The following is a 16,817-nucleotide window of genomic DNA, read 5'->3' as shown; positions in this document are numbered from 1 at the left end:
AAGGCAGGCCAGGAGGTTAAAAGTTTTCTGAAATATTCACCCAAAGTGTCTAAAAATATACCTGTACAGTTTAAAGAATAGTAAACATCTTTGTGTCCACCAGCCAGCTGAAGAAAGCATTAGGGGCCATCAGTGTGTTCCTCAATGAATGCATCGCTCCCTGCCCCTGCAGAGAAAACCACTACCCTGAAATTGGTGCTGATCATTCGTTTGTTTTTCTATATGATTTTACTACTACATTGGGGTTTTGGGGACTGATTTTTGAACTTTATATAAATGAAGTCATTCAATCTAGTTTCTTTGATTTCATCTTCTCAGCATCGTCCTTGAGATTTACCTGTATTTACACACATGGCCCTAGTTCATTCACTACTGGGAAAACAAAGGAAAATGGCCAAACAGAACTCACATCAGGTACTGTGACAGCATTTATTGAAGGTAGGAGCAGCAGCAGCAGATGTGCCGGTCCTGTATGGCCCATTCATTCTAGGACAGTGCACGCTGGGAGAGGGATCCTGGCCATTGGGCTATGGGGCTTTTAAGCTGCATGATTAGGAAGCACAGCTCCTCCTCCTGCTATGATCAAGGCTCTAGGGTCTGAGTTTTGCTGTTGCAGTTATTTGATGTGGTCAGCCAGCAGCAGGATTTACTGCAGTGTGTTCGTGGCTGGAGAAGCATCAGCCCTTCCTCTGATATGATTAAAGGGCTGGGGTCCAAACCTTGTAATTGATCAGTGTCTTAGGCACTTAGCAATGGACAGATTCCATGGAACCTTGTAAGGGGCCAACTCCTTTCCTGGGAGGCCAGCCTGCCAGGGACAAACAGGTTAACTCTTACCTCTCATTCATCATAGAATTTGATTGTAGGAATATACCGGAGTGTATTTATGTTCTAGTGTTCATGATGGACATATGGGTTGTTTCTAGTTTTTTATTTTTATTTTGCTATTATAGTGTTTCTGTAAACATTCTGGTGCAAGGGTTTTTCTGGGATAGTTAGGAGAGGACTTATATATTAGGGAATGACAATTTTTCAACATAGGTATACCAGTTTATATTCTAATTAACATTGGTAGAATGTTCCTGTCTTCATACCCTCACCAATGCTTATTTTCTGGCTTTTTAATTTTTGCCACTCTGGTGGGTGTATAATATTATCTTGAAGTTTAATTTTTCACATTGATGATTACTGTTGAAGTTGAGCATCTTTTCAGCCACTTACAGACCATTTGAGTTTTTCCTCTTGTGAAATGCCTGTTAGTATCGTTTGCCTATTTTTCTATTTGTGTTACCTGTTTCTTGATTTGTAGCAGTTTTAAACGTATTTTTGGATAGTAATCCTTTGTCAAGAATGTATTGCAACTATCTTCTCACTTTGTGCCCTGACTTTTCACTGTGTATTGTTATCTTGTGACTTATTGTGAGGTGTTCATCTTGTTTGCAACTTGATCTGTCATAATTCTCTGAGGCTTTGGCTGAAATCACCTTTCAGACAGGATCTGCATTTGCTTCTTCCTGAAGCCTGGGGATCACTTTAAATTAAATTCAGCCCTTGAGGTTTGTTCCTAGATTGAACCTAAGGGGTTCTTTCTCTTCTCTCCTTCAGTCTGAGGATTTGACTGCACACACCAGAGAAGAGGGAATTACACTTTTCATTCTCAAGGTGATTTTTTTTTTTCAATACATCCAGCCCCATGATAAAAATAGGCAGGATTCCTTGCTGCCCACTCTTGCCAGAGGCTTGTTTCTCCTTCACTCTTGCACTGAGGACTGGGACCTCTGAAGTTCCAGCTTTAGAGGAGGCCCTGCATTTGGACTTGTTGCCTTTGTAGGCTCTGGGCTTGATCTACAGTTCCCTGGACTCATCAAAGCAGAAGGCCAAGGTCTCCAGAGTCCTGTAGAACTTCCCAGAATAGAAGCTGATTTTACTTCCCAGAGTTTTTGCTTTTTATTTTTGGCCTATCTGCATGCCTCATTCCCCATGTTAATTCAACACTAGTCTAAGAATATTTTAAAATATTTATAATCTGGTATTTTAGTTGTTTACTTCAGGTTGATCCGAGTATCTAGTGTTCCTACTGCTGGAACAGAAGTGGCACTTTTCCATGAAATGTTCTCACATAAGTGTCCAGACAGGGAGTTGAATTCAGCTGAACTAACAGGCGGTGAAGCATTCTGTCCCCTTTATTAAAAACAAAGCACCATGAAGTTAATTTGCTCTCAATGTATAATGTAAGTATATGGAAGCTGGTGGGGGCCTGGGGAATGGAAAGACGGGATTCCCTTAGGTCTTATATAGATATAGCCACAGCCTCTGCCCCCATCCCCATCCCCACCTCCCCAAAAGGGCAGGAAGAGACAAAACCTGACGGGCCCTGAGCAGCTCTGCTTCCTGCCACAGGTCAGAGACAGTGGTTATTGTCCCCATCGGGTCTGATGAATTGTTCTTAAGGTCCAGCAGGGGCCTGCTCACATCAGGAGGCGGTAAGAAGGGAGGAAGAAAGCTTTAAATTGAGCAAAATTTAGACTAAATTTTGTTATCTAGGAAAGCCAAAGTTTAGATTGCTTCCCCCGAGAGAAAGCTAGCACTGCAGTGAACTTCATTGTTCATATAGTTTGTATATTTGTTTCAGTAAACAGACTCCTTTGACATGGAATTGTTGACAAAATCTATGCACAATTTATCAGTTGCCAAAATCATGTACCTATATACACTTGGAAGTAGGAGATACACAATTGCATTGTTACTGGAATATCACAATAAAGCAAATGGATACTTGGATGATTATATAGGATAGGGGAAAGTCTTTGCCATACTCAAAAATACAAATATGAGAGGGAAAAATTCACTGTTACATAATTCTTTCTAAGATAAAAGAACCCGGCAGAGAAAAGCCAATGGCCAATTAGATGGAAAATTTATAAAATGAGGATACTGGCCCCTTGATTTGTGAAAGCTCTTTACAGATGAGGAGAGAAATAGTGGAGAGTAGATAAAAGACATGAAGGGTAACTTATGCGATACCAGTGGCTAGAAAGATGCTTGACTTCTAATCAAAAAGAGCCCCTTCAAAACGGCCAATGCCATTTGCCTTATGATGCTCAGATAGGCAAAGATTTAGAGTGTTACTGGCCTGTGGTAGCAAGCCTGCACAGTGGGATTGGGTGGGGAGACACTCAGACAGTCCCGAGCCCCACAGTCATAAGAGGTGTGGTCTTGACCCAGCAGTTCTAAGACTGTCTTTCAAGAAAATAGTATACAAAGAACTATATGCTTAAGTAATTGTGTTCAACACTCGTCATCCTTAACCCACTTGGTCTCTATCAACAGATCAAATATCATAGTTCAACCGCAGTTTAGAGACTACCTCTATTTGAAATGATAGGAAATGACACAAGACATCTACCCTTGTGTTAAAGCAAATTCAGTTACACAGCATTATTCCAATTGGTACCTCTGGAAGTTTGAAATCCTTACATGAGCTCGTATGATGGAGGGAGGGGAAGGAGGAGGAGTTAATGCTGGAAGGAACCAGAACCCAGGCCCCTAAGACCAAGTCAACCTGGCTTCTCCAACCAGCCAAGCTAAGAATCCTCACCTATATCACACTGACCCTGCAGGATATATCCTGTGTCTCCCTGTACAAGCCAGGAAGTTGGGCAGGGCAAGACTGACCGTTGCTAGCCATAGATGGGAAGACAGGCCCAGAGAAGGGAAGTCACTTAGCTTCCATGGCAAATGTTTGGGCCTTCCTGCCTTTTATGTTCTCCCTCTAGCTAGAAGAGTCAAAAGACAGCAGCTTCCCCTAGCCCCTCTTCGTATTGGCCTGTAAACTTGTACATACAAAACCAAACCAAAACATTGACAACAAAAACTAAGTAAGCATTAGGCTTGGGGCAAGAGGAAATGAAATTCTAGTCAGTAGTTAATAGCACCCAGTTACTGTTGGCTGTTATGTACTATTCTAAGCATTCTTATCTGTTAACTCATTTTATCCAATACTTCCATGGGAATAGACATTAACCTCATTTTACAGATGAGAAATCTGAGGCCCAGGGAAGTTGAGTAACTTACTGAATATCACACAGCTAGTAAGAAGCCAGCTCTGGGGTCCACATGCTTGTCCAGTATTCTGAAGACAGGAAAGGCTGAGTAGGCCAGAGCTGGGTGAGTAGGGGGTACATGCAGTATTAAGGCCACAGGCATGACTTGAGTACCTCAGCTCCCCTTGTAACAGCTCTCTAAGCTCATGCTCTACCTGAAGTCCGGAAAGGTGTCTGAAACCAAGTTCAGGCTTCCCTACCAGATTCTTCTCCCTGTCCCATTGAGGCCAAACCCTAGCATCCTGTCCCCTTCTCCACCTAGAGGATTGACATGTCTGGAAAGGGCTTTGCTGCCAAGTCAGAGATGAAGGCCCATGCCATACATGGGCAAACTGGGCTCAGCGGCATAGCCAGCACTGGCACAGACCTGTCTGGTGGCCATGCCCACCATGGCAGCCAGTGTCAGGGCCAGCAGGCTGCCATTCCTCCTGTGCCAGCCCTTCCCTTCCCACATGGATAGTCTTGGGAGGCCAGGGGAAGGGATGGGAGGCTGTGGTCAGAAATGCAGCCTTTAGCGGTAGGCTGGCAGGCTCAGGGGGTCTGTGAAGTGCTCCTTCAACTCAGTCTTAGAGTAACCCTTATCCATGACAGCAGCTGCTCAGGGTGCTTTGAGGATGCCCTTGTCAGAACTCCTGTGTCTGTGAGGAGGTGACAAGCCTTCACAAGCCATTCATTCCTGCCAGGGGCCCAGTTCCCAGCTGTTGCTGTTCTTTGACTGTCAATGTCTTAACCTCCAGTATCTTTGTCCTGTTTGCTCTGCCTGAAATGCCACCGTTCCTTATGGAGAGGCAGAGGCTCCCGAGTTGAGCCTTGGGGGACATTGGCCTCTGTGCAGGGTGTGGCATATATGAAGTATTTGTAATCGACGTCACAGTTCTGGAAGGACAGAGCTGACTTGGAGGAAGTTTCTCACATAAGAAATAGTTCTGTTCTAGTCGTCACAAATAACTTCTCCACAACCTGGTTTCAGTAGGTTTGAAATGATTGTTTATTGAGCCCATTCACTGTCTGTTGCTTTCCCAGAGCTTCTGGGCCCAGGTCTGGCTCAGGCCCACAAAGACACCAAACCCAAGGACCAGGGCAACAGCTGGCAGCGAAAGGACCACCCAAAGGAGAGGCCTCAGGCTGGAGTTCCCACTGGAGTCTGTCAGAGAGACGGGATTGGCAGGGCTGGGTGAGGCCCCTCCAACCCTCCCCTCCACCCCAGAACTTTGTATCACACTGGGCAGAGCTGAAGCTGCCTTTCTGCAGATGAGGTGGACTGTGTCTGTCTTCACTTAGTTCCCCACTGACTGCAGTGACACCATCTCTTGCCCTCAGCTATGGCTGGAGCATCCCTGTTTTGTCAGCACAATCTTGGGGGCTGAGAGTGGGTAAGGCCTGAGGGGCCCACCCAGAAGCCCTCCTACCTGTGGGCCCAAGTGTGGGCTCCTGCCCATAAGAATCCTCAAAGCCCACTGGCCCCGGAGAGCTCACGATGTCCTGGGGCCTGGCAGTGTCATTACGGTGACCTGAGGATCGTCGCTGTCCTGCCCAGGGGAAGAATGAAATCTTGGGCTGGTCTCCTGCCCCTGTGGCCCAGAGGCCAGGCACAGGCCTGAAGATGTATGAAGGAACAAATACCACTCGCAACCCAGACTCACTTGTACTGCCAGTGCTGCATGCAGTGGAGCAAGTCTCCAGCCCTGAGGTGTGGCAGGCAGAGGTGCTGCAGAACAAGTAAACCTGGTGGAAGGAGAAGAACATCAAAGTGGCTGGCTCAGTGCCACCGGGCAGGAAGCACAAAGGGAAGGACATGGGATCCCCGAGCTGGGCCAAGTCTAGGCTGCTGCTGGCCAGGCAGGGAGAAATCTGAGCTGCTTGACCAAGATGGTGACTGCTGCCCATGCTGAGGGAGTGCGGAGCTGAATGTGTTCCTTCCAGATTTGAAATCCACACCTTCCTCGCTCCCCAAGGTCCAGGTCTGCAGTGGAGTGCCCTGCAGGCGGGGACCACCGCACTTCGTAATGCCCCAGTCCTTGGCGGGCCTGCTTCACCAATGCTGCCTCTGGCTGCACAGCCCCTGGGAGGGCTGGCTCTCTCCCTTCCACCTGCCCTACTGAGGGAGACAGCAAATTCCAAGGAGGTGGGACTTGGCCAGGCAGCAGGAGAATAGATGTTTGCCCTCCCTTTGTGACCCCCGGAGACCAGTGACTGGGGGCAGATGGGAGGGCAGATTACCACCGCTTCCAGATACAGAAGGGCAGGGGCAGTGCCCTATGGGACCAGAAGCAGGAGGAGCTGACCCAACCCAGCACCCAGGAGGCCTCACTCATGGGCACCCCTCATCTAGGCAGGTCAGTGTCTCTTGGATCAGGAGGCAGCACACAGCAGAGATGAGAACGAAGCCACACTAACCAGTGCTTCCAAGTGAAATCAGTCTACATCTGACATAATAACAGGCAGTGATTTAAGAATCTAGAGATTTGGGTATGTGATGTGAAAGATACATTGTTCAATGGGACAAGTGCATCTGTCACCTCTGAGGCCATCTGTATATTACATAGGAAACCTAAATATACCCTGAGTTTATCTACCTTTACCTTCTGGAGAAGTTGCTGAGTTAAAATTCAAAGAATTACATGGAACACATTATCATTTCTGGAATCAGAAGTGAGGCGAGGCCACCCTAGAACACCATGACCAGAGTTCAGATTTAGGGCTGATTGCAGCACAGGCAGCATTTTCCTTCCTCCTGGTGGTGGTTATGGGTTACCTTCTTGCTGACCCGAAGCCCGCTGCTTTCCATGACACCTGGTAGACGCCAAGCCCCATCCCAGAACTTTGTCCATATAAGTTCACAGGGTGCCAGAGGGATTTGGCGACCAGCTCCTCCCACTTAACAGATGGGACCAGGCATGCGGCAGCCGGGGCTTCTTACCAGTCCTCTGAGGGCTCTCTGGGAGCCTGAGTCCAGGAGGGCAAAGGTAGCAACGGTGAATCGCTGGTAGTGCGACTGGAAAGGTGTGGCCCCGTCCAAGGCTACCATTTGGGTTCTGTAGCTGTCGCCCTTGAAAGGGCATCTGAGAAGAGAAGTCAGAGAGGCTGTTTACAGGAGGCAGAGCAGGTGGGGGGAGTGTGGGGGCACTTACCCGTCTGACAGGATGGGCCACTGGGGCTGCTGGAAGGGGTTGGCACTGGGAGCGCCCCAGCACTGGTGCAGCAGCAGGACGAGGTTGGGGTCTGTCCTCTGCAGAAGCCGGACCTCCACATGGACTGGTTCTCGGAGCAGCCTCACAATGGGATAGTCATCCTCCCCATAGTAGGAGCTGAAGGTCTCGTCTGCAGGGAGAGTGACTCATGAGCCAGGGCGGGCTGTGCGTCAGGGAAGTGGGGGCCAGAAGAGAGCAGGGATAGCATAGCATACCTTTGGCAATCCGCAGCTCAAGCCGCAGGGGGCCGGGCTGGGTCATAGGAGCAGGCGATGGGGGTGGGAAAATGGACGCCTGAATGGGCAGGAAGTCACTGGCGTTGAAGACACAGCGCACATGAAGCCTGAAGTCCACGTGCAAGAGGGTGGGGGAGAAGACACAGAATCAGAGCATCCTGTTTACGTAATAAACTAGGCACCAACTCCGTGGGTGCAACAAATAGGGTACTGTCCAGCAGGGCAGATGGATGCTACTTAAGCAATACTCAGCATTTCCAAGGCAGGCTCAGGAAGCTCACCCTGCCCCATCCTCTGCCCACCTGGTCTCCCTGGGATGGCTCAAGCCTGTTATGCCAGGCCCTGCACCTGGTGGGAGAATACAGCAGGATAGAGATGGGCCCTCGGGGGGCTGGCACCTTGTTGGGTCTGCCCTGGCTACCCACAGCTGCCTGCTGTGCCATTCGAGGCCCCTGGAGCCTGACAGTTGAGGCTGGTGAATGAGCCTAGGTGCTCTGCCTCCCGACAGACCTGGGTTTGAGTCTTCTTAGCATTTACAGGCTTTGGGACCAAAAGCAAGTCTTCTAACCTAAGCCTCAGTGTCCTCATTTGTAAAATGGCTGTGACTGCCTCCCTTTGAGGGCACTGAGACTGAGTGAGATCACAAGATAATGCACCTGTGTCTTCATTATCCTTGTAGTTGCAGCTGGTTTGCCACAGCCTAGAGGCCACAGTGTCTAGCATCTTCCTCACTAGCCTAAGGGCCACGGTGGCCATTCCTCCACACTCTGGTGGGGCCAACACCCTCCTAGCACCCCAGAGGCCTGGCACCAAGGAGATGCTGAGTAGGTATAAGTGGCTCACCCCTGTTCTGAAGGCCTTGTGTCTGAGGAGCTCTCTGGCCTAGTCCTGCCAGCTACAGCTGTTTCCCCCTGACTTCTGCCTCCCTCTGAGAATCCCTAGGCACTCTGTTGACCTCTGGCTGACTCCCAGAGCTCTTACGTCAGAGAGTCTAAGGCATGACACAGACTTGTCCTCCACCACTTGGCCATAAGAACTTATGGGGTTTTTTTAATTAAAATAAAAGAGAAATGGGGTCTCGCTGTGTTGCCCAGGCTAGTCTTGAACTTCCAGCAATTCTCCCACCTAGGCCTCCCAAAGCGCTGGTATCATAGGCGTGAGCTACCACCTCTGTGCTACTTAGAGCTTTAAAGCCAAATACATTTGAACTGTGACACAGTCCCCTGCTCCCCAACCCTCACGGCAGGGTGGGAAGGGGAAGGAGATGCCCGGCAATGATGCATTGTCAAGCACAAGATTTCTACAACCCATTGGCTCTGTCCCACAGGGTGAAAGTTAGGTGCTTTGCCCCTGGTCACACAGGTTCAGAGCCAGGCGTGACAGACACATTCCCTCGGGTCACCCCCACTGGCATCCTGGGCACCTGGGTTGGTTTTGCCTCTTGAGTCAGCAGGTCCAGGAGGCCCCTAACAATGAGGGGTTCCTCCCCCACCCAGTTCCTCTCCCACCACATCCTCAGAGAGGTATCTTCAACTTCATCTGTGGCTTCTTAACCTGACATTAGGAGGGGCAACAGCCGTAGCCTCAGCCTCCTCCTGGGACCTGGAAGGGGATGCTTTCAGTTGCTTTGAGCTTGGTTCTTGGAGAGACCAAGACAGGGCTCTCTCAGGACTCCAGCTCTCTCAGGACTGGCCCTGGGCTTCTAGCCAAGCCCTGCAGGCCAGGCATGGAAGGGCTCCACTTAACACTCACGTCTGCCCTGAGAGAGGGACATTTCCCCTAACCAGCAGGGGAGGCTGGGAAGAGGTGGGCCCCTTGCCTAAGATCACATAGCCAGGTAACAGCAGAGCCTGGGTTTGAGCTAAGATGGCTCCGAAGCCTGTACTGAGCTCGCCTGTGCCCCCTGACACCCTAGCACACAGCCACGCCTGTAGGAGGAGGGCTGCGCTTACTGGAAGGTGCTGTCCCGCGTGATGGAACCCTGTGGCCCCTTTTGGATGTGGATGCCAGACACCAGCCAGTTCTCATAGATGAGCTGGTCGCCAGCCACCTGTGGGAAGAGACAGCTGGGTGAGGCTTTCTGGTGGGGGACCAGGCCCCAGCCTGTGGTCCCGGCTCCTACCTGCACTGTGGTTCCACAGTGGGTGAGAGGGAAGTAGAAGACCACGAAAGCTTCCGTGTGCTGTGTTGGGGAGCAGCTGGTGGGGGCATAGGCCAGGTGGATGTTGGCCAGTGTGATCCTGTGTGTCAAGGCCATTTCTTGGGACACCACGAGGACGAAGTAGCCATCTCTGAAGCACTGGACAGTAGCTGGGACAAAGGCAGATGAGGGCCTTGGGGTTTGGTGTCCATCCAGCACAGAGACGGGATGGCTGGGTGACAGCCAGGCTTTAAGTGCCGGTCTGGGAGTCTGGACGCTTACTCTCCACTTAGGCTGGTGTTGGCCCCAGCAAACCCTTTATGGACTGATTTTCTCATCCATGTGACAAATGAGTTGAACTACACTCTAAAAGTAGGTTCACCGTATAATCTGTCATCCAAACCAGGGTGTTTTAGATCTGAAAGTCCAGATGTGTGTAAGGTAGATCTATTAACAGTTCCCTGGGACAGTTGTTATAAGGCCAGTTGGGACATGTGACCGCCCCATCTAAAGGTCTCCTCTGCCATCTGCTCTGGGAGTTGGGCTCTCCAGGAGGAGGATAGGAAGCAGTTTCCACTAGCTGGAGGAGACAGCTCTCCTTCCGCTTCAGAATCCAAGGGACCAGGATCTTGCTGGGGTGGGAGGTTGTACCTGTGTTGCCATAGTAACAGGGAACCTCTCTGGTGTTGTCATAGCAGCAGCCAGCCTGCTGACAGGCTTCCTTTGAAGTTCTTCTCACCATGCAGGGGAGGTGCCCTGAGGCCACCTGGCACTGCTCCTGGCTCAGGTGGGTACCTAGGGTTGGGACAGAGTGATGAGGCTGAAGGCACACAGTTTGCAAATCATGGCCCTGGAATTGAATCTTGGGAACCTGCTCCAGAGCTTGTGCTCTTAGCCAGCACACTAAATGTCCTCCCTCAAAACTGAATATTACTGAAATTTCTGGAGAATATTTTCTGAGAATCAGGTGTTGCTGGCAATGGTTTTAATGAGTTTCTGCCTAAAGTTAGGAAACAAATTTACAAGACCTCTTCTAGCTTTAGTATACCTGTACATGTTTAAAGCTGTTTTCCAAATACTACAAAGGAATGAAAGAATCAGCTTTTTCTGAAAAAAGAAAAAAACAAAAAAAGAAATGGCTTAGAGCCCAGTAAAAGGCTGTTAGGCCACCCTGTACTCCAGAAGTCCCCAGACAGAGGGTAAGTACACTCAGACGTCCTGCGTACCTATGTAATCTGGTTTGTTCACATCCCAGTGTTCCAAGGTGCCCCAGTGGGGTTGAGCCAGGGTGGCGAGGGCAGGTCCAGGTCCAGGGGATGGTAAAGCAGGGGTTGGGTGAACAGAGCTGTGCCCTGGGTCCAGTGGGCTGGGAAAGGCATGGCCAGAGCCTTGGGAGGTATGGCCAGAGGTGGGGAGGAAGGAAAGGGTTTGTGGGGTTGAGACAGAGAACATGGCGGGTGGTGCCAGCTGGGAGTCCAGAGTCCTGGAGAGGTCAGGTTTGGGACAGATCAGAGTAGCGTCTTGTGCCACATCCACACGACCATTGGGCAGCACAGCCTCCATGAACACCCTCAGGTGGAAACGCCCATCCTGCAGGTGAGAGGCCATCATAGAGCAGCAAGGTGAGGCCACCTAGCATACCCAGGCAGGGGACGGGCCCACGAGAGCTGAGCTGGCCGTTAGGCAGGGAGCTGGATTCATGGTGGATTCCAGAAAGTACCTTCCAGAACTTAGTTTCCCTCACCCACCAGCTCAACAGATCTTCGGCTTTGGCTCCTTTCTGGTTCATGAGGGGCCTCTTCAGCCTGACATGACACTAGGACAAGCTTGCCCCTGTGCCACAGCATGAACAACCCCTACCTTCTCCAGCACGTGGCAGCCTCTGTAATCGGCCGAGAAGACTGCAGGCTCCTGCGGCCTGGAGGTGACCCAGTGGTAGCAGATGGAGCAGTTGTTGACATCAAATCGGTTCCCAAATTCATCTGCAGTGGGGGAAGGGGAGGGGCCAGGGATGTTGAAGGGTGCAGGGAGAGGTTGCTGGGGTCTCGGAAGGAGTTCCCACTCAGCAGCCAGGAGACCTGGGTTCTTGCCTTAGCTTTGCTATTAGTTTGTTGTGTGGTCTTGGGCAAGCCCCCTCCCCTCTCTGCTCTCAGTTTCCACAGCTGTAAGGGGATGGGAGGGTCTTAGGATCTTTCTGGCTAGGGTTCCCTGCTCACAGCACACGGCAGCAGGCAGGCACGAAGATGAGGTGGAGAAGGGATACACAGGGTCTCAGGCACTGGCCTGAGTATTTCACATCACTTCTTTTAAGCTTAGTTATCCACATCCTGTGGCTGAGGCAGCTGAGGAAGGGAGGGTGCGTGAGCTTTCTCAGATGCACACAATGAGGGGCAGAATGAGGATTTGAATCCTGGGCTTTGTAGAAAGATCTGAACCCATTTCCCAGGTTAACTGTGGCTGCTGCAGTTGCTTGGAGACACCCCCTAGGTGTCCACCCTGCTTGTTGCCCCAGAACAGCCTGGGCACTCCCTGGGTGTGGGCGTGTCCCCATGCCCTTGTTCCATGAGCACGGCCAGGTTCATCTTCCCCACCTTGCAGATGAGGAAACAGAGGCTTATCGGTCAGGTCAGTTGTCCAAGATCATCCCGTATAGAAGCTGCAGATCCAAACCCCAGTTCCAAACCCACACCAGGCCACGCCTACTAGGTCCTGCTGCTGGAAGTGGTTTATGGACCCTCAGCCTCAGTTTTGACTGAGTGTGGTTAGAGATGCAGAGCCTAGGCTGGGTGCAGTGGCTCACGCCTATAACCCCAGCACTTTGGGAGGCTGAGGCAGGTGGATCACCTGAGGTCAGGAGTTCGAGACCAGCCTGACCAATATCGTGAAACCCCCATCTCTACTAAAAATACAAAAAGTAGCTGGGCGTGGTGGCACACACCTGTAGTCCCAGCTACTAAGAGGCTGAGGCAGGAGAATTGCTTGAACCTGGGTGGTGGAGGTTGCAGTGAGCTGAGATCGTGCCAACTGCACTCAAGCCTGGAGAACAGATTGAAAGTGAGACTGTCTCAGAAAAAAAAAAAAAGAAAAGAAATGCAGAGGCTTGGCCCTGCCCCAGGTCCACTGAATCAGAACCCGCACCTCAACAAGGTGGCCAGGTGTTTCCCACGCACACTAACGTGGGAGAAGCTGCCCTGGGTGATGATTCTCCTCCTTGCCCTTTTCTGTGGTGAGGGGGTGGGGGGCTGGACACCCCCAGGCTGGAGGGAGGCCTCTGTTCTTGCTCCTTCTCCAGGGGAAGGGTCCCAGCTCCCTTCTGGCAGCAGCCCGTGGCCAGGGAGGCAGGGGCCAGGACTCTGCCAGCACTCACCCACCACCTTGAAGCGGAGAGTCTGGCCTGGCCTGGGGAACACCAGCAGCTGCATTCCCTTGATCCCACAGTCGTAGCTGTGCCGGAGGCCTGGGAGGCCAGGGTCGGGCTGGAGCCGCCTACCCAGCCCCAGGGTGGCGACCAGCAGTAGCAGGGCCACACGGTAACCCCAGGTCGTGGCTGAGCCTCCTGCCATGAGACGCCATAGACACACCCCCTACTCCCTCGCCACCAGAGCTGGGCCCAGGCCTTTTATGGAGGAGGTGGCAAGTGGGTGCCTGTAAGGGCAAAGGGGGCCCACCTGGAGGAGCACCCACCTGGCCACCAGGGGCTGTGGTGAAACTCCTGCTCCAAAGGCAGCGGGAGGCAGAAAGCTGCACGTGGCCCCTCACCCTGGCTTTCTGTCTCACAGCTGTGGCTTTGGAAGGGAGGAGGGAGCTTTCCAGAAAACTGAGGTTGCAGATGGGCTGTAGGAAGGGATCCAGGGCTAGGAGGTGGCACTGCAGACCTCAGGCCCTCCACTGTCTCCCTCTCACCCCAGCCTTTCTGCATTCCCTTCCTGCCCCAACAGGCTCTGCAGGTCCTCCTTCCTGCCTTGAGGCCTCAGGACCACTGGGAGCTGCCGGCCTGGTTAGTGCAGTCACAGCTCCTCAGGCAGGGCTTTAGGGGAGTTAGAGCAAGACCAGGAAGACACAGCCCTCAGAGCTGGCAGCGGAATGGGGACTGCAGGTGAATAAACAGACCAGTAACACCTCCAAGGGCTCTCCTGAGGATTCAGCCGGTCAATATGATGATGACTATGACTAATAAAAAATAACAAGGACAACTAAATGTAATGTGGCATCTGGATGGGATCATGGAACAGAAAAAGGCAGTAAAAGTGAAGAAAGTGGATTTTAGTTAATAATAATGTGTCCACATTTGTTTGTTCATTAATTGTAATAAATGTATCATACTCAAGTAAGATCAGTTATGGGGTAAACTGGGCCTGCGGTGTATGGGAACTATCTGTACTATCTTCTCAGTTCTGCAAATCTAGAACAGTTCTAAGACATAAAAGTGGCTGGAAACAACAAGAACGGCCTGTGGTCTGCCATGATTACAGTGCCAGGCCTTGCTTGTGTTAGCTCCTTATACCGCCTGACCATCCTCTGGGGAAGGGACTGTCACCAGCCCCACGTCCTGGCACTAATTCCTGCAAGTGATTAGCCTAGGGCCCAGTAGCATTTGAGCTCAGCAAACATTAGGAAACTGAGCTCAGCAAACATTAGAAAATGCAGCTATTATAATTAGCAGCTGCTGGAAGGGGAGAGCAAGAGGCTTGATAGCTAAGAGCCTGGTTCTGGTGAGGTTGCAGAGAAAAAGGAATGCTTATACGCTCTTGGTGGGAGTGTAAATTGGTTCGACCACTGTGGGAGTGTGGTGATTCCTCAAAGAGCTGAAAACAGAACTATCATTTGATGCAGAAATCACATTACTGGGTTTATATCCAAAGGAATATAAATTGTTCTATCATAAAGACACTGAACCTGCGTGCATACGTTCAGTGCAGCACGATTCACAATAGCCAAGACATGGAATCAAATGCCCATCAATGGTAGACTCAATAAAGAAAATGTGGTACATGCTGAGCATGGTGGCTCACTCCTGTAATCCCAGCACTTTGGGAGGCCGAGGCGGGTGGATCACGAGGTCAGGAGATCGAGACCATCCTGGCTAACACGGTGAAACCCTGTCTCTACTAAAAATACAAAAATTAGCTGGGTGTGGTGGCACGCACCTGTAGTCCCAGCTACTCAGGAGGCTGAGGCAGGAGAATCGCTTGAACCCAGGAGACGGAGGTTGCAGTGAGCCGAGATTGCACTGTTGCACTCCAGCCTGGGTGACAGAGCGAGACTCTGTCTCAAAAAAAAGAAAAAGAGAAAAAAAAAAAAAAGAAAATGTGGTACACATACACCATGGAATACTATGCAGCCATAAAAAAGAATGAGATCACGTCTCTTGCAAGAACATGGATGGAGCTGGAGGATATTATCCTTAGCAAACAAATGCAGGAACAGAAACCAATACCACATGTTCTCACTTATAACTGAAGGCTAAATGATGAGAACATATGGACACATAGAGGGGAATGGCACACACTGGGGCCTACTGAAGGGTGGAGGGTAAGAGGAAGGAGAAGGGTGGAAATAATAACTATTGGGTGCTAGGCTTAGTATCTGGGTGATGAAATAATCTGTACAACAATCCCTCTGGACCTGCATTTACCTATATAACAAACCTGCATAAGTAACCCTGAACCTAAAATAAAAGTTTAAACAAAAAAAGTTGGTTCTAATGGTGCCCCAACCACTTTCTTAGCTGTGACTCAGATGCATTATCTATTCTGAGCCTCAGGTTTCCTGTTTGTAAACTGGGGGTGATAATGCTTTCCTTGCCCACATGGTGGATAGGAAGACACAAAGAGACAAGTCATGGGCACCAGGTGTAGTAATGATTTAATGCTTGGCAATAATTCACTTCTACTGTGATTAAAGCTCAGCTGGGAAAGCTTGGTGGGGCGGGGTGGGAGTCCCTCTGGGAGCACAGTGGGAAGAGTCACCCAACACAGCATCGAGGGTGGGCGACATGGAAGTGTTTTTGGAGGAAAGGGGTCCTGAGCAGAGGTGGGAGGAGGCGGGGAGGACAGGGATGGTGCAATGGGGATCTGGGGAGAGCAGAGCTGGAGGAGGAGGGAGGAAGCAGGTCACACAAAGGTCCAGGACAAGGACTCCAGGCAGGCTGAGGGTGCTGGCGAGGGAAGGACTAGGAGGGGAAGGAGAGGAGCCAGGCAGGAGGGGGTAGTGGGGTGGATTTTCCCTGAGGGACGATGTGGAAATTTTAAACTTTTAATTTTGAAATTATTTCAGATTTGCAGAATTTCCATATAGCCTCCTCCAGATTCCTCAGATGTTCACTGTTCACCTTTTACATTTGCTGTAGCTCCTGCTTTCTCTCTGTGCATGTGTGCAGACACACACACACGCACACACGCACACATTCTTCCATATCATTCAAGAGTCAGTTGCAGAAATGACAGATTCCCCTTTACCTCTAATTGCTTCAGTATACATTTCCTAAAAAAACAAATCACCCCTACAGTCAAATGATCAAAATCAGGAAACCAACAGTGGTATAAACACAACGACCTAATCTGCAGACATTATTGTAAGAAATAAAGAGGAAAGCAACATCAAAGGGCGGTTCAACAGGCAACAGGGACAGGTTTATTTTGAGTAAAGCTGAGAGGGGCGGCTGGCCGAGTTAGGTCAGAGCCCCACTCTCTTACAGATTAAGTTTTTAAGGATTCAGGGCGGGGGAGTTTATCAGAGGCTTGGACTGCTTCTGTGTCTCTTTGCTGTGCGTATCTGGGAGGGAGAGTTGTGTGTCTGTTCCCATATATCTTTCTGCAGCTACAGGCATATCCCCCGAGTCTGCTTTTAGCTTCCCTATCTTAGTGCCCCTGAAGGAAAAAGAATGTGCTTATTAAGGCCCACTGTTTTACTGGGGCTCATTGTGTGAGGGTGAAGTTTGGCAGTTACCAAAGAGACCTTCCCTCCACCCCGCTCTGTGCCGGAGCTGTCTTACCTGTATTTTACTGTCTGCTCTTTCTGGCTGTTGTAGTTAGAAGAGAAGTGATTTCCTTGAAATGCATGAGGCTAGAAAGGGAGCTGGAGCTTAAAGTGGCAGTATTTGTCCGAGATGACGGTGCTCCTGCTCTGACAATTACTCAACATCTGC

At 50.5% G+C, this 16,817-nt stretch overlaps 1 protein-coding gene and 1 long non-coding RNA gene across 3 annotated transcripts; one reads left to right on the top strand and one right to left on the bottom strand.

Moving 5' to 3' along the window:
• Nucleotides 1–5,073: 5,073 nt before the first annotated feature.
• ZP1 (zona pellucida glycoprotein 1) lies at nucleotides 5,074–13,235 on the bottom strand. Of its 2 annotated transcripts, XM_004051291.3 has the most exons (12): nucleotides 13,038–13,235; nucleotides 11,531–11,652; nucleotides 10,897–11,260; nucleotides 10,322–10,465; nucleotides 9,653–9,840; nucleotides 9,483–9,580; nucleotides 7,510–7,637; nucleotides 7,235–7,424; nucleotides 7,024–7,165; nucleotides 5,747–5,828; nucleotides 5,513–5,632; nucleotides 5,074–5,247 (listed from the first exon to the last, which is right to left on the bottom strand). In XM_004051291.3, the coding sequence occupies exons 1-12, from the start codon at nucleotides 13,231–13,233 to the stop codon at nucleotides 5,105–5,107; spliced, it is 1,917 nt and encodes a 638-aa protein (XP_004051339.2). In that variant the 5' UTR covers nucleotides 13,234–13,235; the 3' UTR covers nucleotides 5,074–5,104. The 2 variants fall into 2 exon arrangements, with proteins under 2 accessions (XP_004051339.2, XP_055210209.1); XM_055354234.2 differs by lacking the exons at nucleotides 10,322–10,465; nucleotides 10,897–11,260; nucleotides 11,531–11,652; nucleotides 13,038–13,235 and adding an exon at nucleotides 9,953–10,202.
• Nucleotides 10,270–14,983, top strand: LOC134756450 (uncharacterized). Its single transcript, XR_010129120.1, has 2 exons — nucleotides 10,270–10,457; nucleotides 13,609–14,983. It is a non-coding gene; the product is annotated as an uncharacterized lncRNA (long non-coding RNA).
• The last annotated feature ends 1,834 nt before the right edge of the window (nucleotides 14,984–16,817 follow it).

The sequence above is a fragment of the Gorilla gorilla genome, chromosome 9 (genome assembly GCF_029281585.2).
Source record: "Gorilla gorilla gorilla isolate KB3781 chromosome 9, NHGRI_mGorGor1-v2.1_pri, whole genome shotgun sequence".
Taxonomy (NCBI): domain Eukaryota; kingdom Metazoa; phylum Chordata; class Mammalia; order Primates; family Hominidae; genus Gorilla; species Gorilla gorilla.
The sequence above is the reverse complement of the archived record's forward strand: the minus strand, read 5'-3'. Positions and strand labels throughout refer to the sequence as shown.

Excerpts from the sequence above, each read along its gene's own strand:
- ZP1 (XM_004051291.3), bottom strand. The coding sequence starts at position 13,233 with ATGGCAGGAGGCTCAGCCACGACCTGGGGTTACCGTGTGGCCCTGCTA. Across the intron at positions 9,581-9,652 it reads ACTGTGGAACCACAGTGCAG|GTGGCTGGCGACCAGCTCAT; the intron begins GTAGGAGCCGGG and ends CTCTTCCCACAG. Across the intron at positions 7,166-7,234 it reads TGGCCCATCCTGTCAGACGG|ATGCCCTTTCAAGGGCGACA; the intron begins GTAAGTGCCCCC and ends TTCTCTTCTCAG.